At 50.2% G+C, this 25,080-nt stretch overlaps 1 protein-coding gene across 2 annotated transcripts in view; it reads right to left on the reverse strand.

Annotated features, from left to right (window-relative positions):
* LOC119978687 (testis-expressed protein 47-like) overlaps positions 1–25,080 on the reverse strand; it is a 64,893-nt gene that overhangs the window by 25,635 nt on the left and 14,178 nt on the right. For both annotated transcript variants that reach the window (XM_038820481.1, XM_038820480.1), the window contains exon 4: positions 19,470–19,531. In XM_038820481.1, coding sequence (XP_038676409.1) covers positions 19,470–19,531 — 62 coding nt within the window. The remainder of the gene's footprint in view (positions 1–19,469; positions 19,532–25,080) is intronic.

The following is a 25,080-nucleotide window of genomic DNA, read 5'->3' on the forward strand; positions in this document are numbered from 1 at the left end:
TCTTGCAAAACAAGATTATTTTAAAAACATGACCACTGCAGTCAAACACATTGCAACCCAGGCCTTTAACCCTTAAATTGCCAAATGTTCATAATTAAATATATCTAAACTCCTGCATTCGCCATACTAACCACTAAGTGGAATTTTAGGCTCTAATATGACACTCGGGCGGCACGGTAGCACAGTGGGTAGTACTGTTGCTTCACAGCTCTCGGGTCCCAGGTTCAATTCCTGGTTTGGGTCACTGTCTGTGCAGAGTCTGCACGTTCTCCCTGTGTCTGCGTGCGTTTCCTCCGGGTGCTCCGGTTTCCTCCCACAAGTCCCGAAAGACGTGCTGTTAGGTAATTTGGACATTCTGAGTTCTCCCTCTGTGGACCCGAACAGGCGCTAGAATGTGGCGACTAGGGGTTTTGCACAGAAACGTAATTGCAGTGTAATGCAAACCTACATGTGATAATAAAGATTATTATTATTGTAAGGCCTGGGTGTCCCTGATGTCTACTCTGAAGGATCTCAAGTCTAAGGACTCCAAATATGTCCATTCTTTCACACTAAAGCAGCAAGTCATCCAAGACACTGAGGGTTCTTCATTTGTGAAAGTATTTCTTCAGGATGAGGTTATTTTACGAAAAGCCATACAATGGAAGTAAGTGCCAGAAATCTAAAGCACAGCTAGTTAAGGAAACTAGAGAAATGAAGAGAGGTTTCCAGGATGCCTGAAGTTAAAGGAACAGGGGAAATTGGAACAGGATACTGTTCATTGAAGCCACAGACAGAGCTGAGAGTGAGTTGGCTAGTGAGAAGCCAGAAAGATATCTGAAGTAATTCTAAAGCTTGTGATATCTTACTACAGTCTGCGAAGTAATAGTTTAAGTAATTGTGAAGCAGTTGGTGGCTTTATCTCTGAGTTTGTGTGAAAGCTTAAAACTATTAAAGACAAACTAATACTGAAATGGGAGTTGTAAAACCTGGAAGCAGATCCTTGTTGGGAACAGTTGAGAAAGCAATGTGGGGTAGCACAGTGGGTAGTACTGTTGCTTCACAGCTCTAGGCTCCCAGGTTCGATTCCCAGCTTGGGACACTGTCTGTGTGGAGTCTGCACGTTCTCCCTGTGTCTGCATGGGTTTCCTCCGGGTGCTCCGGCTTTTTTCCACAAATCCCAATAGTCATGCTTGTTAGGTAATTTGGACATTCTGAACTCTCCAGCTGTGTACCCGAATAGGTGCTGGAATGTGGCGACTCGGGGCTTTTCACAGTAACTTCATTGCAGTGTTAATGTAAGCCTACTTGTGACAATAAAGATTTTTTTTTTTTTTAAAGATGTGGAAGCATGTTTTCTGAGGGTGGAGTTTGGAAGCATTCATGTGGAAGCCAGAATCCAGTGAGATAACATGGCTCACAGTGTATGAATCATCTGAGGGGATTTAAGAAGAAATCCCCAAAGGTTCATTTGGGTAGTGTCTGCCACTTGTATTCAGAGTGGAGTGTACCTGACCATAGCCAGCCTGTGGGTTTAAAGGGACAGTGTGTTTGCCAAGAACATTATAGTATGTGACAGGGGTCACAAACTGAGGTCCAGAGACCCCCAGGGGTCCGTGAAGGGTCCACAGAGGGTTCGTGAAGCAGGTGGTCAACCAGTGACCAATAAATGCCAGTTCCGAATGTACAAAAACTAAAATGAATTAGAGAAATCAAATGGGCCAATCAGCGCTAGGCCTCTTGGAGCACTAGCTGCTGTTGCTGGGAAGAATAGCCCGTGGCCAATACTGTGGCCGAGCTGAGACAGGAGCTAACAGGAGACAAAGCTGGCCAGAAGCTCGCCAGGGGTGGCAAGGAGAGGCTGTACATGACCTACAGGTGGCGAGGTTCTGACCTCTGGAACCGAGCTGATGGGGTTTAGATCTAGGGAAATGTGTGGTATGATTCAGGCCTTGTGAATGGGGCGATGCAGTTTGGGCCTCAGGAACGGAACAGTGTGGTTTGTGCTTTGAGAACAGAACAGTGTGGTTTGTGTTTGGGAAGGCGGGGGATTTCTGGCCTCAGATTGGAGGAGGAAGTTTCTGTCCCTGCATTTTTGGAGTGGTGGGTGGTTCTGCCCTCTGGATAGGATGGGGGCTTCTGTTCGAGAAAGGCTTGGTGGGGGGAGGGTTCTGGCCTTGAGAAAGACATTGGGGGTGGGTGGCTCTGGCCTCGGGAAAGGACTGGGGAGAGTTCTGGCCTTGAGAAAGTTCTGGCCTTGGTGTGGTTCTCCGGAAAGGAATGGTCCGGGCACTGGCCACGGGAGAGGAGGGGCATTCTAGCCTCGAGAAAGCAGCGCCGGGGAGGTTCTGACCTCGGGAAAGGAGCGCAGGGCTTCTGGGCTCGGGATAGGAGTGTGGGGGATCTGACCTCGGGATAGGAGTGTGGGGGATCTGACCTCGGGATAGGAGTGCGGGGGATCTGGGCTCGGGATCGGAGTGCGGAGGGATCTGGCCTCGGGATAGGAGTGCGGGGGATCTGGGCTCGGGATAGGAGTGCGGGGTATCTGGCCTCGGGATAGGAGTGCGGGGAATCTGGTCTCGGGATAGGAGTGCGGGGTATCTGGTCTCGGGATAGGAGTGCGGGGGATCTGGCCTCGGGATAGGAGTGCGGGGGATCTGGCCTCTGGATAGGAGTGCGAGGGATCTGACCTCGGGATAGGAGAGCGCGGGATCTGGCCTCGGGATAGGAGTGCGGAGGATCTGACCTCGGGATAGGAGTGCGGGGGATCTGGGCTCGGGATAGGAGTGCGGGGATCTGACCTCGGGATAGGAGTGCGGGGGATCTGGGCTCGGGATAGGAGTGTGGGGTATCTGACCTCGGGATAGGAGTGAGGAGGGATCTGGTCTCGGGATAGGAGTGCGGGGGATCTGACCTCGGGATAGGAGTGTGGGGGATCTGGCCTCGGGATAGGAGTGCGGTGGATCTGACCTCGGGATAGGAGGGATCTGGCCTCGGGATAGGAGTGTGGGGGATCTGGGCTCGGGATAGGAGTGTGGGGGATCTGGTCTCGGGATAGGAGTGCGGGGGATCTGACCTCGGGATAGGAGTGTGGGGGATCTGACCTCGGGATTGGAGTGCGGGGATCTGACCTCAGGATAGGAGTGCGGGGGATCTGGGCTCGGGATGGGAGTGTGGGGGATCTGGCCTCGGGATAGGAGTGCGGGGGATCTGACCTCGGGATAGAAGTGTGGGGGATCTGACCTCGGGATAGGAGTGCGGGGATCTGACCTCGGGATTGGAGTGCGGGGGATCTGGCCTCGGGATAGGAGTGCAGGGGATCTGACCTCGGGATAGGAGTGCGGAGGGATCTGGCCTCGGGATAGGAGTGCGGGGGATCTGGCCTCGGGATAGGAGTGCGGAGGGATCTGGCCTCGGGAAAGGAGTGCGGGGGATCTGGCCTCGGGATAGGAGTGTGGGGGATCTGACCTCGGGATAGGAGTGTGGGGGATCTGATCTCGGGATAGGAGTGTGGGGGATCTGACCTCGGGATAGGAGTGCGGGGATCTGACCTCGGGATAGGAGTGCGGGGGATCTGACCTCGGGATAGGAGTGCGAGGGATCTGGCCTCGGGATAGGAGTGCGGGGGATCTGACCTCGGGATGGGAGTGCGGGGGATCTGGGCTCGGGATAGGAGTGCGGGGGATCTGGGCTCGGGATAGGAGTGCGGGGGATCTGGGCTCGGGATAGGAGTGCGGGGGATCTGGCCTCGGGATTGGAGTGCGGGGGATCTGGCCTCGGGATAGGAGTGCGGGGGATCTGACCTCGGGATAGGAGTGCGGGGGATCTGACCTCGGGATAGGAGTGCGGAGGATCTGACCTCGGGATAGGAATGCGGGGGATCTGACCTCGGGATAGGAGTGCGGGGGATCTGACCTCGGGATAGGAGTGTGAGGGATCTGACCTCGGGATAGGAGTGCGGGATATCTGACCTCGGGATAGGAGTGCGGGGGATCTGACCTCGGGATAGGAGTGCGGGGGATCTGACCTCGGGATAGGAGTGCGGGATATCTGACCTCGGGATAGGAGTGCGGGGGATCTGACCTCGGGATAGGAGTGCGGGGGATCTGACCTCGGGATAGGAGTGTGGGGGATCTGACCTCGGGATAGGAGTGTGGGGGATCTGACCTCGGGATAGGAGTGCGGGGGATCTGACCTCGGGATAGGAGTGCGGGGGATCTGACCTCGGGATAGGAGTGCGGGGGATCTGACCTCGGGATAGGAGTGCGGAGGGATTTGGGCTCGGGATAGGAGTGCGGGGGATCTGACCTCTGGATAGGAGTGCGGGGGATCTGGGCTCAGGATAGGAGTGTGGGGGATCTGGCCTCGGGATAGGAGTGCGGGGGATCTGACCTCGGGATGGGAGTGCGGGGGATCTGGGCTCGGGATAGGAGTGCGGGGGATCTGGGCTTGGGATAGGAGTGCGGGGGATCTGACCTCGGGATAGGAGTGCGGGGGATCTGGGCTTGGGATAGGAGTGTGGGGGATCTGGTCTCGGGAAAGGAGTGCGGGGGATCTGGGCTCGGGATAGGAGTGCGGGGGATCTGACCTCGGGATAGGAGTGTGGGGGATCTGGCCTCGGGATAGGAGTGCGGTGGATCTGACCTCGGGATAGGAGGGATCTGGCCTCGGGATAGGAGTGTGGGAGATCTGGGCTCGGGATAGGAGTGTGGGGGATCTGGTCTCGGGATAGGAGTGCGGGGGATCTGACCTCGGGATAGGAGTGTGGGGGATCTGACCTCGGGATAGGAGTGTGGGGGATCTGACCTCGGGATAGGAGTGCGGGGATCTGACCTCGGGATAGGAGTGCGGGGGATCTGGGCTCGGGATGGGAGTGTGGGGGATCTGGCCTCGGGATAGGAGTGCGGGGGATCTGACCTCGGGATAGAAGTGTGGGGGATCTGACCTCGGGATAGGAGTGCGGGGATCTGACCTCGGGATAGGAGTGCGGGGGATCTGGCCTCGGGATAGGAGTGCAGGGGATCTGACCTCGGGATAGGAGTGCGGAGGGATCTGGCCTCGGGATAGGAGTGTGGGGGATCTTGGCTCGGGATAGGAGTGTGGGGGATCTGGCCTCGGGATAGGAGTGCGGAGGGATCTGACCTCGGGATAGGAGTGCGGGGGATCTGGCCTCGGGATAGGAGTGCGGAGGGATCTGGCCTCGGGATAGGAGTGCGGGGGATCTGGCCTCGGGATAGGAGTGCGGGGGATCTGACCTCGGGATAGGAGTGCGGGGGATCTGACCTCGGGATAGGAGTGCGGGGGATCTGACCTCGGGATAGGAGTGCGAGGGATCTGGCCTCGGGATAGGAGTGCGGGGGATCTGACCTCGGGATAGGAGTGCGGGGGATCTGGGCTCGGGATAGGAGTGCGGGGGATCTGGGCTCGGGATAGGAGTGCGGGGGATCTGGGCTCGGGATAGGAGTGCGGGGGATCTGGCCTCGGGATAGGAGTGCGGGGGATCTGACCTCGGGATAGGAGTGCGGGGGATCTGACCTCGGGATAGGAGTGCGAGGGATCTGACCTCGGGATAGGAGTGCGGGGGATCTGGGCTCGGGATAGGAGTGTGGGGGATCTGGCCTCGGGATAGGAGTGCGGGGGATCTGACGTCGGGATGGGAGTGCGGGGGATCTGGGCTCGGGATAGGAGTGCGGGGGATCTGGTCTTGGGATAGGAGTGCGGGGGATCTGACCTCGGGATAGGAGTGCGGGGGATCTGGGCTTGGGATAGGAGTGTGGGGGATCTGGCCTCGGGATAGGAGTGTGGGGGATCTGGCCTCGGGATAGGAGTGTGGGGGATCTGGCCTCGGGATAGGAGTGCGGGGGATCTGACCTTGGGATAGGAGTGCGGGGGATCTGACCTCGGGATAGGAGTGCGGGGGATCTGACCTCGGGATAGGAGTGCGGGGGATCTGACCTCGGGATAGGAGTGCGGGGGATCTGGGCTCGGGATAGGAGTGCGGGGGATCTGACCTCGGGATAGGAGTGCGGGGGATCTGACCTCGGGATAGGAGTGCGGGGGATCTGACCTCGGGATAGGAGTGCGGGGGATCTGACCTCGGGATAGGAGTGCGGGGGATCTGACCTCGGGATAGGAGTGCGGAGGGATTTGGGCTCGGGATAGGAGTGCGGGGGATCTGACCTCTGGATAGGAGTGCGGGGGATCTGGGCTCAGGATAGGAGTGCGGGGGATCTGACCTCGGGATAGGAGTGCGGGGGATCTGGGCTCGGGATAGGAGTGCGGGGGATCTGACCTCGGGATAGGAGTGCGGGGGATCTGACCTCGGGATAGGAGTGCGGGGGATCTGACCTCGGGATAGGAGTGCGGGGGATCTGACCTCGGGATAGGAGTGCGGAGGGATCTGACCTCTGGATAGGAGTGCGGGTGATCTGACCTCTGGATAGGAGTGCGGGGGATCTGGGCTCGGGATAGGAGTGCGGGGGATCTGGGCTCGGGATAGGAGTGCGGGGAATCTGGGCTCGGGATAGGAGTGTGGGGGATCTGGGCTCGGGATAGGAGTGCGGGGGATCTGACCTCGGGATAGGATTGCGGGGGATCTGACCTCGGGATAGGAGTGCGGGGGATCTGACCTCGGGATAGGAGTGCGGGGGATCTGGCCTCGGGATAGGAGTGCGGGGGATCTGACCTCGGGATAGGAGTGCGGAGGGATCTGGGCTCGGGATAGGAGTGCGGGGGATCTGACCTCGGGATAGGAGTGCGGGGGATCTGACCTCGGGATAGGTGTGCGGGGGCTTCTGGGCTCGGGATGGGAGTGCGACGGATCTGGGCTCGGGATAGGAGTGCGGGGGATCTGGGCTCGGGATAGGAGTGCGGGGGATCTGACCTCGGGATAGGAGTGCGGGGGATCTGACCTCGGGATAGGAGTGTGGGGGATCTGACCTTGGGAAAGTGAGGGGGTGGTTTTGGGCCTCGGAGAGAAGTATGTGAGTTGTGTTTGTGTGTGAGGATGTGTGTGTGAGTATGTGTGTGTGAGGATGTATGTCTGAGTGTTTGTGGGTGTGAGGGGGTGTGTGTTTGTGAGTGTGTGTGAATGAGAGAGGGACATGAACATGAGTGTGAATGTGAGACGTGTTTGATGAATGTTAGAAATTGACATATATATTTTATTATATGTATCTGGTGCAGTAATTTTTTAAAAGCCTGGACTAGGGTTTGTATGAATCGGCTCTAGTAACATTTTTTTAAAGCACCCTGGTTCAAAAGAAAGACAGACGTTGTGGCTGCAGAAGGTGTAATTAATATGTCAACAAAGTGAGAATATCCTACTTTCCAACCTTGTTTATGTTTGCAAGGAGAGGCTCAGGGTTTTTGTTATGATTGCTGGGGATTCTTTATGGAATAGTTAATTAGAGATATTCAGCACAATCTAACGGCAAAATGTCTAAGTCTGGTAGCGAGCTGGGTGTTTCCTGATAATCGACCCGGCAAGGTATCTAACCTTAATTAGGGCACTTAATTATGCCCCATGGGCTTCACGCCTCACATTACTGTCCTGATGGCTGATTCGCTGGGACCGGGCCCGGCAGTTCACTATTAACGAGTCGGAACAGCATTAAACCCATCCCACATTAAACCTAACATGTCAATGCGAAGACCAACTCCATGATTCAGAGATGCTGACCTGGCCAAACTGATGGACACAATGGAGTCTAGATGGGATACCCTGTTCCCCCGAGGGTTCGGAGGGTCAGCCATAGGGCAACCAGTGGCACCTGGAAGGCAGTAGGAGCGGCCGTCAGCTCACAGTGTGTCACCAGGAGGACCACCACGCAGTGCCACAAGAAGCAAAATGACCTCCACACTGAATGGGTGAGTTGGCATCGGCCACCAGGTACCGATCCCGCCTGCTATCCCCAGAGGATCCTCCCCCTCCCCTCCCCCTTCCCCCCTCCTCCGCCCCATTAGCAAAGCCTTCAGCTATGCGGCCAGAGGCTGCCACAGTCAATGGGAGTTAAAGTGACCTTCACCATATTACTATGGTCGGGGTTCTGTCATGGGGGTGTTCAGTGGGACAGACAGCAGCTGGAGCAGCCGCACTTGCGGGTATACACGATCTGGGGGGTGGCATGCTGGACCATGGGCACTGAGTTCTCTCCCTCCCCCCCCCCCCCCCAAGCCCAGGAGGGACCCCCAATAATGGTAGCCAAACCAATAACCGATCGAGCCCGAGCCCCCCTCCCCACCCACCCGAGCACTGGGATAGCGGGCCGGTGCCCCCAGGCTGACTATCCAATTTCCAAGACGGCTACTCACCTCCTCAACTCCCCACCACAGCCATTGCACTAGCTTCACATTTTTTAATTGGTGTAATGAAGGTGGCTTCATGACCGCTTGTTGGGGAGCAGTTAGACCCCGGGTGTTCGATCAATAACGGCTTTTTCCCATGAATGGGATGGAGATTGGTCTTAATTGGTAATTATTGGTTTCTTGCCATGCTGCGGTGGGATCCAGACCTTGCAATTGGAGCGGGCTGGCTAGATCAGAAACCAATCGGCTCCTGGTGTGGATCCCGATTTCAGCTTGTCCTACTGTTTAATCGACCTACTTATTTTCGCGGCTCACGCCAGTATATCATGCCCATTGTGTTTAAACTTAAGCAAGAAGCTCATGGGATTTGAGTGGAATGGGGATGAAATAATTAATGGGAGGAGCCAGGTCTGGAGCAGTCAGTTCTGGGTTAGTGAAGCTGGGAGCGGCAAAGCAGTTTCTGCGTGAGGCTGTTAGAGATTAAGCTTAAATCTGACAAGATCTCGCTCTCTCCGAGCAGTCACTCTCAATGTCTGTATCCAAAGATTGACAAGTCACCCTGTATTTTCTAACTCTCAAGTGTTTTTGACCTGTGATGGGTTTTGCTTGATTGCAGATAAAGAAGGTATTAGTTATAAGTTAAAGTGGTATTTTTAAATATTATTTAACTGGTAATTATAAACTATATTCCTGTGATGTTAATGTAGTATACTGTATTCATAATAATCTGCCATATCCCATTTTTTGTGTGGAATCACTCCTGGAGTAAAGTAACATTTCCTCTCCATTTTACAAATATAAAAAAACTATATATATATATATATATATATATATATATATATATATTATATACACATATTATATATATAATATATATATTATATATATATAATATATATATACATGTTAACTACATTCTTAGAATAAACCTTGTTTTGATTAAAGTGTCTAGGAAGTTCAAGAAAGGGAATAGGGAAATCCCTGGGAATTACAGGCCATTCAATTTTACGTCTATGGTGAGCAAAATACTGGAAAGGATCCTGCGAGACAGGATTTATGATTATTTAGAAAAACATAGTTTGATTAAAGATGGCATGGCTTTGTAAGGGGCAGGTCATGCCTCACAAGCCTCATTGAATTCTTTGAGAATGTGACGAGACACATTGATAAAGGTCGGGCTGTGGATGTGGTGTATGGATTTCAGTAAGGCATTTGATAAGGTTCCCCATGGGTAGGCTCATTCAGAAAGTTAGGGGGCATGGGATACAGGGAAATTTGTCTGTCTGGATACAGAATTGGCTGGCCGAAAGAAGACAGTGAGTGGTAGTGGATGGAAAGTATTCTGCCTGGCGGTCGGTGACTAGTGGTGTCCCGCAGGGATCTGTTCTGGGGTCTCTGCTCTTTGTGGTTTTTACAAATGACTTGGATGAGGAAGTGGAAGGGTGGGTTGGTAAGTTTGCCGATGACACGAAGGTTAGTGGAGCTGTAGATAGTGCAGGTTACAACAGGATATTGACAGGGTGCAGAGCTGGGCTGAGACGTGGCAGATGGAGTTCAACCTAGATAAATGTGAAATGATTCATTTTGGAAGGTCGAATTTGAATGCTGAATACAGGGTTAAAGGCAGGATTCTTGGAAATTTGGAGGAACAGAGGGATCTTGGGGTCCACGTACATAGATCTCTCAAAGTTGCCACCCAGGTTGATAGGATTGTTAAGAAGGCATATGGTGTGTTTCATTAACAGGGGGATTGAGTTTAAGAGCTGCGAGGTTTTACTGCAGCTTTATAAAACTCTAGTCAGACCACACTTGGAATATTGTGTCCAGTTCTGGTCGCCTCATTATAGGAAGGATGTGGATGCTTTGGAGAGGGTACAGAGGCGATTTACCAGGATGCTGCCTGGACTGGAGGGCATGTCTTATGAAGAAAGGTTGAGGGAGTTAGGGCTTTTCTCACTGGAGCGAAGAAGGCAGAGAGGTGATTTGATAGAGGTGTACAAGGTGATGAGAGGCATGGATAGAGTGGATTGCCAGAGACTTTTCCCCGGGGCGGAAATGGCTGTCACGAGGGGACAAAATTGTAAGGTGATTGGAGGAAGATATAGTGGAGATTGGTGGGTGCATGGAATGCACTGCCAGCAGAGGTGGTGGAGTCAGAGTCATTAGGGACTTTTAAGCAACTCTTAAACAGACACATTGACAGCAGTAAATTGAAGGGGTACAACTAGGTTAGGTGGATCTTGGATTAGGATAAATGGTCAGCATAACATCGTGGGCCGAAGGGCCTGTATTGTGCTGTACTGTTCTATGTTCTGTAAGTCTGATGAATCAGACCTGCAATGAAGGCTTTTGTGCTCATCCTAGCCAAATTCAACATAAAGGTTGTAGGTCAGGTGAACTTCATAATATACTTGGAGTTTCTAAGCCTTGGTCCATAACAAAATCGAGGGCTCGTCGGATAAAAGTCCATCTTTTGTGATTGGGTTGGCTTAGTGAACTTATTATAGACAGTGAGGAGTGAGCATGTTTGTGTTTGCTTTTCAGGTGTTGTTTTGAAGTTTAAATAGGGAGCGTGTTGTGGACAATGGCTCTTTCAGAGGTTCCGAAGTTTTGGGGGCTGGAGAAGGTCATGCGCAGTACCTTACAAACAAAGACTAAAACAAGTCTTTTAGAATTGACAAAAGCATTGCAGTTAACATTACCTGCCAAAGTATGGAAGGACGAAGTAATGGCGGCAGTATCTGAGCATTTAAAATTGCCTGAGACACAGTCAGAATCATTGGAAATGGAAAGAATTAAATTACAGATAAAGCAGCTTAAACGTGAAAAGAATTAAAGCAGCTTGAATTCAAAATGAGGGAAAAAGAAAAGGAGAGAGAGGAAAGGGAAAAAAAAGAATAGCCCTAGCAGAACAAAAAGGGAGTTACAGATCAGGGGAAAAGAAAAGGAGAAAGAGGAAAGGGAAAAGAAAGAATAGCCCTAGCAGAACAAAAAGTGAGAGAAATGGAGGTACGGATTAGGGAAAAAGAAAAGGAGAGAGAGGAAAAAGAAAAGAGAGAGACTTTGAACTTCAGAAACTGGCCATGAAATGTGAATGTCAGTTAAAATTGGCAGCGGTAAAGAGAAAAGTACAGTCTGAGGATAGTGATGAGGATAGTGAGAAAGAGCAAGACCTTTGTAGTCAAAGATTTGGTGCGGATCTATTTAAAATGTCCAAACATTGCCAAGGTTTGATGAGAAGGATATAGAAGCCTTTTTCATTTCATTTGAGAAGGTAGCTAAACAAATGAAATAGCCTCATGACATGTGGGTATTCCTGATTCAAACAAAGTTGGTAGGTAGAGCTCGTGAAGTGTTTGCAAGACAATCAGAGGAGGTATCTGGGACGTATGAGGAGGTAAAAAAAAATCCATCGTAGGTGCAATGAGCTGCCTGAAGCCTCCAGACAAATGTTTAGAGGTTTAAGGAAAGAACCTGGTCAAATATACATGGAGTTTGAAAGGATCATACAGAGTAATTTTGATAGGTGGACAAGGGCTTTTAAAATAGACCAAACGTATCAAGCTGTTAGAGACATGATAATTTTGGAAGAATTAAAAAATTAAATTCCTGATGTAGTGAGAATTCATGTGGAAGAGCAGAAGGTTAAAATTGTGAGATTAGCTGCAGAAATGGCAGATGATTATGAATTAGTACATAAATCAAAATTTGGTTTCCGACATCAGTTTCAGCCGGTGAGGGATAGAAACTAGGGAAAAGAGAATCACAGAATCACAGACTTAACAGTGCAGAAGGAGGCCAATCGGCCCATCAAGTCTGCATTGGCCCGTGGAAAGGGCACCCTACCCAAGCCCTCACTTCCACCCTATTCCCGTAACCTAGTAACCCCACCCCACCTTTTTGGACACTAAGGGCAATTTATCATGGCCAATCCACCTAACCTGCACATCTTTGGACTGTGGGAGGAAACTGGAGCAGCCGGAGGAAACCCACGCAGAAACGGGGAGGATGTGCAGACTCCACACAGACAGTGACCCAAGCTGGGAATTCAACCTGGGACCCTGGAGCTGTGAAGCAACTATACCAACCACTGTGCTACCGTGCTGCTCTCGAGAAATACTCAAGTGGTAAAGGAGATCTGATAGGAGATAATAAGGATCGTGCACCTCAGATTAAAAAAGAAATCCAGGAGGGTGGAAGAGAAATGAAAAGTTTCAGATGTTTTTACTGTAATAAAATAACCATGTAAAGTCACAGTGTTAGGTAGTGTGGGAGGAATATTGTCAGAAAAGGTGGTAATATGTGGAAGTCAGGGTGAGAAGAGTAGTGTCCCATTATCTAAGGTGAAGTTGGAGAGTCCAGTGAAGAGTGGTGAAGTGGTAGAAGGAGTAATAGAGAAACTATCTTGTCCAGGAATACAGTTAATGATATAGCTGGATCGTAGGTGGGAGTGATGCCTAGTGTGGTTGATAAGCCAGTGGAAAATCAAACAACTGAGTTGTCGAAAGGTGAGTTTCCTCGGATATGTCCTGATTGTGTAGTAACAAGGCCGCAAAGTTACAGGTTAAGACAAGAAGAGAAATCAAAGAGTGAAGATAAAGTTGGATTTCAATTATCAGAAACGATTTTTGATCAGATGGTTGGAAAAGAACAAGTACAGGTGGAGGATGAGGTGGATATTTTTAGTTCAGGAAAGTTGGCAGAGTTACAACAGACAGATATAGAAATAAAACGGATGTATCAGAAAGCATACACGGAAGAGGAATCTGAGTGGAAACCCGACTGTTATTACCTTAAAAATGATGTCTTAGGGCGGCACAGTGGTTAGCACTGGGACTATGGTGCTGAGGGCCCGGGTTCGAATCCCGGCCCTGGGTCACTGTCTGTGTAGAGTTTGCACATTCTCCCTGTGTCTGCGTGGGTTTCACAACCCAAAAGATGTGCTGGTTAAGTGAATTGGCCATGCTAAATTGCCAAATTTATTTTTATAAAATGATGTCTTAATGAGAAAATGGAGATCTTTACGTATGCAGGTGGATGAAAAGTGGGCAGAAGTTCATCAAGTGGTATTGCCGGTAGGGTATAGAAAGGAACTGTTGCGACTTGTGAGTAGCACATGAGGTCATTTGGGAGTAAGGAAAACTGAATATAAAATACAAAAATATTTTTATTGGCCTCGACTGCATAACGATGTAGTTAAATTTTGTTGATCATGTCACACATGTCATGTGATAAGGAAAGCTCAAGCGGTGATAAAACCATCACCCTTAATACCCATTCCAGCATTTGAGGAACCTTTTATAAGGATCTTAATTAATTGCTTACGACCGCTTCCTAAAATGAAAAGTGGGAATCAATATCTTTTGACTATACTGGATATGTCTAGTAGGTTTCAAGAGGCCATTCCATTACGCAATATTACAGCTAAAAAGATTGTGGGGGAGTTACTTAAACTTTTACTAGATATGGACTACTCCTAGAAATACAATCGGATCAAGGATCAAATTTTACCTCTAAGTTATTCAAGGAGGTTATGGATAGCTTAGGAGTAAAACAATTTAAATCAACCGCGTACCATCTAGAATTAGAACGGTGGCATCAAACATTAAAGACAATGTTGAGGGCTTATTGTCAAGATTATCCAGAGGATTGGGGGTAAAGAAATTCCATTCATACTGTTTGCTATTAGGGATGCACCTAATGAGTCAACCAAACACTCAACCAGAGGAACTAATCAACACAGGCAGTAAGGAGGGGGGGAACTGTGGGGACATGTACGGATGGTTGCTGGACAGGGCAAGACTATCACTGGACGAAGCTAGACAGAAATGGGAGGACTAATTAGGGACGGAAGTGGGTTGGGGACTCTGGAGCGAAGCACTGAGCAGTGCCAACTCCACCTCCTCCTGCGCTAGGCAAAGGCTCATGCAGTTTAAAGTGGTGCACAGAGCTCACCTGATTAGAACCCAAATGAGTAAGTCCTTCCCGGAGGTGGAGGATAAATGTGATACGTGTCACCCAGGGCAGACGGCAACACTAAGAGTGGAACTAAACTAACAATAAAGGAAGGGGAAGGGAGGTAGGGGCGGGGACCTCATGTAAAAACCATTGTAAATAAGACACAAACTTATTTGTAAATACCAGATACACTTGAGCTATTTTTCTGTAAAAACTGGAAAACACCAATAAAAATAATTTTTAAAACTTGCACAAAGCACTAAAACACTTGGCCAGAATATGTCATACAATTGCTTCACCAACTGTACGTTAATGCAGTAGAACCCTTTGTAGTTCGTATACCTCTCCCCATTAACGTGTGGGTCCATAGAACCGTGGGCACGATTCTCCGCCCCCCACGCTGGGTGGGAGAATAGCAGGAGGGCCTCCCGACATTTTTCATGCCCATCCGCTATTCTCCCCCCCCCCCCCCCCCATGCCACGAATCGCCGCTCGCCGTTTTTTACGGCGAGTGGTGATTCCCCGAGGCCGATGGGCCGAGTGGCTGCCCCTTCACGCCCGTTTCACCACGGTAGCAAACACACCTGCTCGCTGCGTCGTGAAACGGGCGCCAGATGCAAGATCAAGCCGCCACGTCTTGCCGGGCGGCTGAGGAGAAAGACGGCAACTGCGCATGCGCGGGTTGGCGTTGTCCAACCTGCGCATGCGCGGCTGACGTCATCAGCCGCGTCAGCAGCCGTGACGATTGACGTGCGGCCTTGACGATGGTCGTCAAGGCCGCGCCGCCGTGACGCACGGGGCCGCGCTCCTAGCCCCGCCCGGGGGGAGAATCGGCCCCGGAAGTGGCCGTGAAGGCTGCCGTGGGTCACGGCCTGTCCCACGGCAGCCTTTACGATTCTCCACATTTGCGGAGAATCTCGCCCCACATGTTCAATTGATGATTCTCTACCTTATTGAAAATCCTGGGGCGCGATTCTCTGCAAATGCGGAGAGTCGTAAAGGCTGCCGTGAAACCGGCCGTGTTTCACGGCAGCCTCCGCGCCCCCTCCCGGGACCCGATTCACCCCCCCCCCCGGTCGGGGCTAGCATCACGGCCCCGAGAAGAATGGAATTAGCGAACGTTCACTAAGCCCGGCCGCCAAGACTCACGGCGGCTGACGCACACGATGACGTCAGCCGCGCATGCGCAGGTTGGACGGCTCCAATCCGCGCATTCGTGGATGACGTAACCGCGCATATGCGTCAAACCCGCGCATGCGCGGTCCGTCATGCCCCTCAGCCGCCCTGCGGACTGATCCTGTGGGGTGGCGGAGGGACAAAGAGTGCGCGGGAATCGGACCCGCTGCCCGCGATCGGTGCCCACCGATCGCGGGCCCATGCCACCCGTGGCACGGCCGTGGTGCGGCCGTGCCAATCAGTGGCATGGTTGTGCAGAACGGCACTTTGCGGCCGTTTTCACGAACTGTGATAGCAGGCGTGTTTAAATTCGTGAAAACGGCCGTAAAGGCCTGGGAAATCGGCCCATCGGATAGGGAAGAATCGCTGCTCGCCGTAAAAAAACGGCGAGCAGCGATTCGTGTTGTGGGGCGGCCGTGGGGGGAGAATAGCGGGAGGTCGGGAAAAATGTCGGGAAGGCCCTCCCGCTATTCTCCGACCCGTCGTGGGGGGCGGAGAATCGCGCTCCTGCTATCTTCATTGTGCTTCTCTCTGCTTCAAGAAAAAAAACAATGAACTCAGCTCCTCCTCACCTCCCTGATACCCAATGGACGGTATACTAGGATATTTTCACTGTTTGGTTTGCTTCTGTTTGGAATAATTCTGTTGCAAATACAGTTAAAGTGATGGTGACCTTGGCAGCCACGAGAGTGCCATCTTTATGCTGATGTAAGATTGCTGGCACTAATGAAAGAGGTGCCAAAGCTCTGGAATCAATTCCTTGGAGGATTTCTGTTTCTTCAATAAGATGGAGGAAGGATATTACCTGAAAACCCATGGAGGAAAGTGCCTTCTCTGGAGCTGTGCGGGTCCAAATCAATGTGAATGACTGTTTGACATCATGATCTGCAGATGTCTGACTCCTGTATGGCCCTGATTCCCGGCACCCTTTCCTAGAATGGGTTATCCTGTGGGCAACGATGGAAGTGGCTGGAGTAGCCAGAGGCATGGTGCACATCATTGGGGTTTCCATTGTGGCGGCCGGCTCTCACGGTGCTGGAAACCCCAATATTGCAGTCTGTATCTTAGTGACCGGATTATATATTGGGCACAATGCTAAAGTATGTCACTTGACATGTGGGCGTGACAGCCATGTTTCAAAAAGATAGCCATTGCTACAAAGGGCACAAAATCAGGTTAAATAAGAAACGGCTGATAGGGTTCCATAAAAATTATGCTGGATCTCCTATGGTATTATCAGAGGTGTGGACCGTATGCGAGAGTCACCGTTGTACTTTCAAACATCACTCCCGGTCTGTGGCTCCTTGTTATTCCTATGTAAAGTTTGATTTACAAACTGAGGCAGTGAGTCTGAGTAACAGGCAAGAGGCAACCGAGGACTGAGGAGAACCAGCAAACTAGGGCCAAGTGACGGGAAGAAATAATAATGGGAGAACCAACCATCTAATTAACAGAAATTGCTGTTATTATTGGGCACTGCAACACATTTAGCTATAAATCACTGGAGAACAGATTACCTTTTAAATTAAATTGCGTAACAAAATGGAGGTGCTTCTGCTTTAGTTTTAAAAAATTCTCGGCTTTTAGTATTTATCTGCAGGCTTTCCTAATTCTGCCTGGGATTCTATACTCACCAAACTTTGAGATCTCAGCCAGAGGTGGGAAATTGCAGGCTGACGAGCAGACCAGCCATGCAGAGACCCATTAGCAGTCTGCCTATAGGGCAGTCTCTACACTGAGCCAAACTATGATGGCAGAATGAGATTGTGGCCTTTGCCTCATGCTGAATGGGCTTGCACATGATGGCACAAATCTTCCAACCAGCGTCCGAATCTCTAACCTTAACACTGATCAGTCAGAAACTACCCACATACCTGGGTTTGAAAAAGGCCAGACTTCTGATCTATAATGCAGTACAATTCCCTCAGCACAGGAATCCACGCAGAGAGCAGCGAAGAGAATCGGCATAGAAGCTACATGCCATTTTTACAGCATTAACTGCCCCAAGGTAAATTTAAATGTCCAGTGTGAATGTTAGTGAATGGGAACGTGAGTGAGATAAGGTAGAGAATCATCAATTCTATGGACCCCCACGTTAATGGGGAGAGGTATACGAACTACAAAGGGTTCTACTGCATTAACGTACAGTTGGTGAAGCAATTGTATGACATATTCTGGCCAAGTGTTTTAGTGCTTTGTGCAAGTTGGACGTGTGACGGTGGATGGGTTGGCTGGTGGGTAAGGTGACAGGGTGGAAGGTGGGTTGGATGAAAGATGAATGAGGTGGTAGGGTGGTGGGGCAGCAGGTGGGTAGGTTGGCAGGTGGGTGAGGCGACAAGGTAGAAGGTGGGTAGTATGGCAGGTAGTGGATGGCAGGTGTCTAGATAGGTGAGTGGGTAGGTGGGTCGCAGGGTAGTCAGTTTGGGAGAGGTTGTCAGGTCAGTGGCTAGTCAGATCAGATCTGGGAAGTCAAGGGCTCAGGAGGAAGTTTGGGGTAGTCAAGAGAAGGTCGAGGGGGTAGTTCAGGGGGAATAGTGTGATTGATGGGCGGGGGGGTTTCAGTTGTATAGTTACTCAAGAGTTCGACTAGGGTTCTTCTGACTAACATTTCCTGGGTAACTATCCAGGTAAGTAAATGGGAATTTCCAAAGTCTCCAACTTTAACTCAGAGAAACATTTGCAGAGGGTGCGGGGAAATGGGAATTGTCTATTGAAAGTTCAAACTTCCAGAGCTATTCCCACAGTCAGTGCATCAGAACCTCTGTGGGATCTCCAGCTGACTGTCCTGACACTCATCTTGAGTCATATGTTCTGTCTCTGATGATCCAGAGAGTGGAAGATCTGGATTCATGTCTTTACTGCAAAACTATTGGAAAAGCCCATTCACAGAATCACAGAATCTTTACAGTACAGAAGGACACCATTTGGCCCATCAGGTCTGTACTGGCTCTCTGAAAGAGCATTCTACCCAGTCCCCATTTGTTGCATTTTTAACAGCGATATTCATTTGAACAAATAGACCAGTTTTGAGTTTGTGCTTTTGTGATCAGGCCTGTCCCATCATTGTACACAACAGTTTTTGTTTACTGCTGGCATTGACTAATTTACAAAAGCAAGGAAGTTATACTGAACCCTTATAAAGCTCTGGTTAAGCCACAACTAGAGTACTGCATCCAGTTCTGGTCATGATTCTTTCGAGAGGTTATGAAGGTCCTGAAGAGGGTGATGTAGAGGAGATTTTCCAGAATGGTTCCAGGGATTAAGGAATTTAGCTCAAAGTTAGGTTAAAGATGATGGTGTTATTCTCCTTGGAACAGTTTGAAGGGTGAACTGAAAGTGGTGTACAGAGTCCAACAGTTTTTGATAAGGGGCGGAATTCTCCGACCCGCCGGGGGGTCGGAGAATTGCCCGGGGCCGGCGTAAATCCCGCCCCCACTGTGGCCGGAATTCTCCGCCACCCGGCAATCGTCGGGGGCGGGAATCGCGCCGCGCCGGTCGGTGGGCCCCTTGCGGCGGTTCTCCGGCCTGCGATGGGCCGCAGTCCCACCGCTGTCAGGCCTCTCCCGCCGACGTGGTTTAAACCACCTCTGGTGCCAGTGGGAGCAGGCGGCGCTAGCGGGCCCCGGGGTCCTGGGGGGGGGGGCGATCTGACCCCAGGGAGAATTCCGCACCTTTGGGGAGGCCCGATGCCAGAGTGGTTCTCGCCACTCTGGTACGCCGGGACCCCCCGCCCCGCCGGGTAGGGGAGAATCCCGGCCAAGATGTACAAGGAAAGCACATCTAATCAAAACCATTGGTGTAAAGAGTAGAGGAAATGGGTTTAAGCTTTTGGGCAAGAGATAAAGGAGAAGAGGAACTTCTTATATTCAGCTTGTGACAATGACCTGGAACTCATGACCAGTGAGGGTAGTGGATGCAGCAACAATCAATGTTGTCACAATAAACTTGATAGGCTGAAAGGCCTCCGCCTTCTATGCTATAATGATTCTGTGACTATTTTTCAGCCAAGCAAAGGTTGTCTAATCTAGATTCCATAGAAATGTGCTCACCCTTCTTCACTGGATTGATTGGTGAGATCCCGGATTACAGAGTAAAGCACATCAATGGAAGACTGAAATAACAAAGGGAAAAGTCATTATCAGAACTGTTTTATTATCTGTGCTTAGATCAATACAAACTCAATCAAGAGTCAGTTTCGGTGTTGCCTTTGGTGTTTCATTGAGACACTGTTTTTGCATGTTCCCCTAACTGGGTATTATTGCCACACCACATGGTTGTTTGCATCACTTCCAGCTGTGACGCATACATGCGCATTAACATGGCGGGATTCTCTGCCGCCCACCACTGGGAGCAGAGTTCCCGATGAAGTGGGGAATCTTGTCAGGGAAAAAAACAGGATTGGCATAGGTGACGGCATCGAAGTTCACACCCTGCCCGGGTAGGAGGATGCAAATGGGTAATTTGAACCTATTTGCATCCTATTTACAGCTGGACACCAGATTCTCCATGCCTCAGTGATGCTCCCGCCCGGTAGGTTGGAATTCATGTGGGTATGGATTGGTGCAAGTATTTGCTGGCATGGCCCAGGTGTGGTGGGCCAAGGGAGTAAGCATTTAATGTAGGTGCCCCCAAAGTCCATTGGAGTGCCCACCACAATGCAAATTCTGCCTATCCCACCCCAACCCTCCATCAGTGACCCCCCCCAACAAAGACCTCCCCATCAGAGACCCCTCCCCAAACTGCGGTGTATGTGCTAAATGAGCCAATGTTGTATATATTTGGAGAAGGAAAGAGATGGGACTTTCATTTGCAATGATGGTTCTTTGGGGCTTGGGTGTGTATGCGGGGTTTATGTGCTAACGGGGATTTCTTGGTTTTCCTGGAACTAGGCAAAGGGGAAAGAGACCCGGGTGGGGGCCTCCAAGCTGGCCGGTTTAAGCTGGCCAGTGAACGGGAGTGAGGTGGGGGGAGGGGCTGCGGCCATCGGTGCCTGGCAGAACAGGTTCCGATGAGTCTAGCTGGGGTGTAAATTTGGGGGGAAGGAGCAAAGGTTGGGGGGAGGAGTTTTATAAGAGGAGGTGAAGGTGAGGAGTCGGGGAGGGGGGGGGGTTTACAATTCATGGGTGTCATTTACGGTACTCTTTCGGGGATTGGATGGCATTGAATGTGAGGGGGAGTTGGGGTGGACTCTATAGATCAATGGTGACCACAGGCGATTCCTGTTCCTTTTTATTTTTTCCTTTGTTTTTCCCACCATGGGAGGGTTTGTTTTATTTGATGCTTATATTGTCAGATGGGCCGTTGTTTGGGGTCGTGGGAGGATGGGGTCGTTGTTGTTGATAAGGGAATTGACTTTGTATTTGTTATCATTTACTGCTTGTTGGTGGGGCGTAAATTCTCAAGAGAAATGTGAAAATGGAGAATAAAAATATTTTACAAAAAAAAACATTTCTCCAGTTAGAATACCATCAACAAATGATTGATTCCTTTCACTAGGGTCAGGAAATAATTTGCAAACATAACAACCGTCGACATTTCTGAAATAAATTGACTAGTTTCTCCTTTTTCATCATGCCATCTCTCTTCAGCCTCAGGAAATGGGACTCATGAGGCTTTCGGTCTCGAACCTCAAACTCCTTTCACAAATTTCCCACGTTACTAATGTTCTCTGGTTTATTTATTATGAAATATTCAGTCACACCCAGTGGATCGGACTTTGGCTGTCTTCGGGGTAGGTTTCTTCCCTCACTTCAGCTGCAGAACAATGGGTTTGAGCAGTATCTTGTAGTTCCATCCAAATTTCAGAGTCCATTTCTTCTTGGTGAGCTTTTTCAGGCAACGTGTTGCCTCTGGAAATCGGCAGGTCGAAGTCATCAGACAAGTCACCAAAACATTTTGTGAATGTTTTTTTAAAATTATCTAAATTTAGAGTACCCAATTAATTTATTTCCAATTAAGGGGCAATTTAGCGCGGCCAATCTTTGGGTTGTGGGGGCGAAGCCCACGTAAACACGGGGAGAATGTGCAAACTCCACATAGACAGTGACCCAGAGCCGGGATCGAACCTGGGACCTCAGCGCCATGAGGCGGCAGTGCTAACCCACTGCACCACCGTGCTGCCTCCAGTGAATGTTGTTGTTGAGGATAACTGTGCAGTTTGAGCATTGCTCAGGACTTCAAACCTTTTAAAGTAAAGTGCAAACTGTATTTTTGCCACGTTTCTCTTGCCTTGCCTTCAACTTTATGCACTTTTTAATAGTGTCCCTTAATATTGACTGATCTATGAATTTTCAGAAAGAGCAGACTTCTTTGCCCTCGGACGACAGGTTTCTTTCCCTAAGGGCACCTAAAGGACATTAGTAACCAGATGATTTTTTAATAATAAGCGCTTCATGGTCATCTTTAGACTTTTAATTCCAGATTTAAAAAAAATTTAATTCAAATTTCACCATCTGCCATGGTGGGATTTGAACGCGCCTCCCTAGAACATGACTCAGGGTGTCGGGATTACAAGACTAAAGACAATACCACTACACCACTGCTCCTCTGAACAACATAAGCTCGCAGGTGTGCTAGTGGTGTCTCACTGCCTGCTGCTGCTGGCTATCTGGGCTAACCTCTGCTCTCATCCTCATGAGTCCAGTTGCCTCCCAGTCCTCTCACTCTCAGCCCCGGTCTCTGGTCAAGTTGCCCCACTCTTCCTGAAAACCATGATGCCGGTGCTTGCCTGGCTCTTGCTCCTTCCAACTGCGCACCTCTCATTAGGGTGGGTGGGCCTCAACCATCGTCAACCATGTGTGCTCTTGGGTATCTGCTGCTGCTGGCTATCTGGCTGGCCTGTGCCCTTGCCAGTCTGGATGCCGCCCAGCCCTCTCACTATCAGCCCTTGCTTCTGGCTCTAGTCAAGTCACCCAGCTGGTCACTTCTTCCCGAGCACCACAACGTCAGTGCTTGCCTGGCCCTCACACCTCCCAACTGCTTACCTCTTGCTCAGGTGGCCTTGAGCCCCGATGACCACTTGTGCTCCTGACCGTCTGCCTGGCTGCTGCTGTGTGTTGCCTTGATCTGGCCTTACCTGGCTTGTTCTCTGTTCTTTCTTTAGTTGGTGGGTTGGTTGGTCACATGCCCGCCCTCCTTAGCCCGACCCTCAGGTCAAGAGTCACCTTGTTGCTCCCCTTGATGGCCGTTGGCCAGCATCTCCTCACCTCGCAATCCAACATAAGGTCAGCGACCGCACTTTTGCCTCAGGCTGCCGGGCCGAATGTCAGAAACCTGACTGCTGCCAGTGGAAGGTCAGAAACCTTACATCAGACAGTCAGTAGATCCATCTGACCTGCTCCAAGTCTCCACCACCTCTCAACCTCTGCTACCATTTTCCTACTCTGAAAGGGAGTCCACCAATCAAAGACTGATGTTCTGTATTGCCTGCTGATGGACGCACTCAAATGTCTTCAGCCGACCAGCAAATTCAGAGCTACTAGGCTCTGAATGGTACTCCCACACCATAGCCCATCTCTCAATATGGGCCTGGGCTACAACATTGTGTTCTTCATTGTAAATCTGCCTCTGATACTGTCAATCTTGAAATGAGGATACTGGGGAGATGATATGTGATTGACAGACCATTTCTCACACATGTCTTCAAATGATTACATCCAATATGACTTCCATCAGGGCACTGAAAAGGCTGAAAATGGCACTCACAGTGCGGACCACAGCTGCACTTCACATGTCCTTGAATCTTTAAACAAACAATATTTAGAGCGGTAACTGGTTATGAGTAGGTTCTTTTCAACCGTGCACAGATCCATCACTAGCTTAGTCCATGGAGGAGATGGAATATTGTGTGGCTAGAGTAGCTCTTTCTGCTGTTTGGCTTGGTGTACTTGGCAAGCATCACAAGTCTTTAACCTAGTTGATATCTTTGCTAATGCTACGGCAGAACTCTGATTCATGAGCAAGGCATCTCGACTTCTCAATCCCCATATGGATCTGGTGAAGTTGACTCTCTTGACGGTCATCTTGCTAGAACAATTGCTACCCACCAAAGATTTTGTAGAAAGCGCAGATTCTGGTATCAATGAAGCTCGCATGTCACTAAGCTCCTTCACCTCTGAAGAGCATAGCACCATTTAGTAAAGGTGGAACCAGCAACATGAAATGGCTTGAGACCTAATCAGCTGAGATGATATTTGACATTATGATGCATAACTTAAAGCCAACAGCTACAAACTGAAAGTATCCAACTCAGCCTTGCACAATTCAGGGAGGTACTGCACAAACTTCATGCCACGATATGCAAACTGCCTGTGTCAATGGAAATCTGCACGGTATATATGAAAGGATCCACAGGGTACCAGGCCTTGCTAACAACAGAGTTGCTCTCCTGATGGTGACAGATGGTAAAACACACATCAACAAGAGTAAAAAGATGCCCTACTGAGCTGAGCAGTATCATGATCTTTGCTGCTATGAGTCAAACAACTGCCAGTTGATGGATGGCTAGACATCTGAGAGATTGAAGCTCTCTCATGCTTCCTCTAATGGATAAGTTAGATGAAGAACCACCTTCACTTGAGCTTGAGAAAGGTATAAAATGCTGAGTGAAAAAGGATGGCAGTCGGCAAGTACAGAATCCCAGCTGAACTGCTCAAGCACCCTAAATGTCCTTGAGAAGGTGGTCTTCTTGAACTGTTGCATCCCTGTGGTGTAGGCACACCATCAGTGCTGTTAGGAAGGGACTTCCAGGATTTTGACCCAGCAACAGTAGGAACGATGATATATTTCCAAGTCAGGATGGTGTGTGGCTTGGAGGGAAACTTGCAGATGGTGGAGTCCCCGTGTCCCCTATGAAAGATTGTAGGACTGCCACCTACCTCCCTTTCTCTCTGTCCCCCCCCCCCCCCCCTGCCCCGCCCCACCAGTCAGCAGGAGCTATACTTCAGTGCAACTGCTCCTCCCTCTCCAAACCTTCCTGGATCTCAGTTGAATAATGTAGCCACTGTAGCCACCTAAAATGGACACTGAACTAAACAAAATGGAGAATCGCTAAGACTGCAGGGAAAAACAGTTTAGCCAAGGCAAGCAGCCTGCAAACACTCATTAGCATTTTGCAAGCAGCAAAACTAGTTTCTGGCCAGGTGGAAGATCTCCAACCAAAGGTGATAATGGCAGAACGTTTTACATACTAATGAGGCAGTCCAGATCTAGGCACACACAATGGCAACATTTGGGTTTGAATAAGATACTTGAGTGGATGTCCAGACAGAGCGGCACCAGAAGTATCCACTATAGAAACCGCCCCCACCATCGAGAAAGACCCTCACATTGGAGGAATTCAAAAGATATCGATTGGAAGCGATCCAATCGATACCTGAAGGTAAAGCCCACCCAGGAAAAGGCAAGGACATTGGGGACCCCTATAAAAGTAGACCCCCACACATGGTCCTGTCTGTTGTTTCGTGCTCCGGCTTTGACCAAGACCTTGAACGTGTATCCTGACTCCAGCCGTTGAGCACCAGCCGCCGAACCGTAAGTGCCAATACGACGCTCGCTACGCGAACCAAGCCCGCTAGACCCCCAGTGACCAGCACGCTTTCTGAAGGTTGCAGACCAAGACCGGGACGAAGGCCTCGCTCCCTGACCTTGCCTGTTCCTGTG

This window comes from Scyliorhinus canicula, chromosome 15 (genome assembly GCF_902713615.1).
Source record: "Scyliorhinus canicula chromosome 15, sScyCan1.1, whole genome shotgun sequence".
Taxonomy (NCBI): domain Eukaryota; kingdom Metazoa; phylum Chordata; class Chondrichthyes; order Carcharhiniformes; family Scyliorhinidae; genus Scyliorhinus; species Scyliorhinus canicula.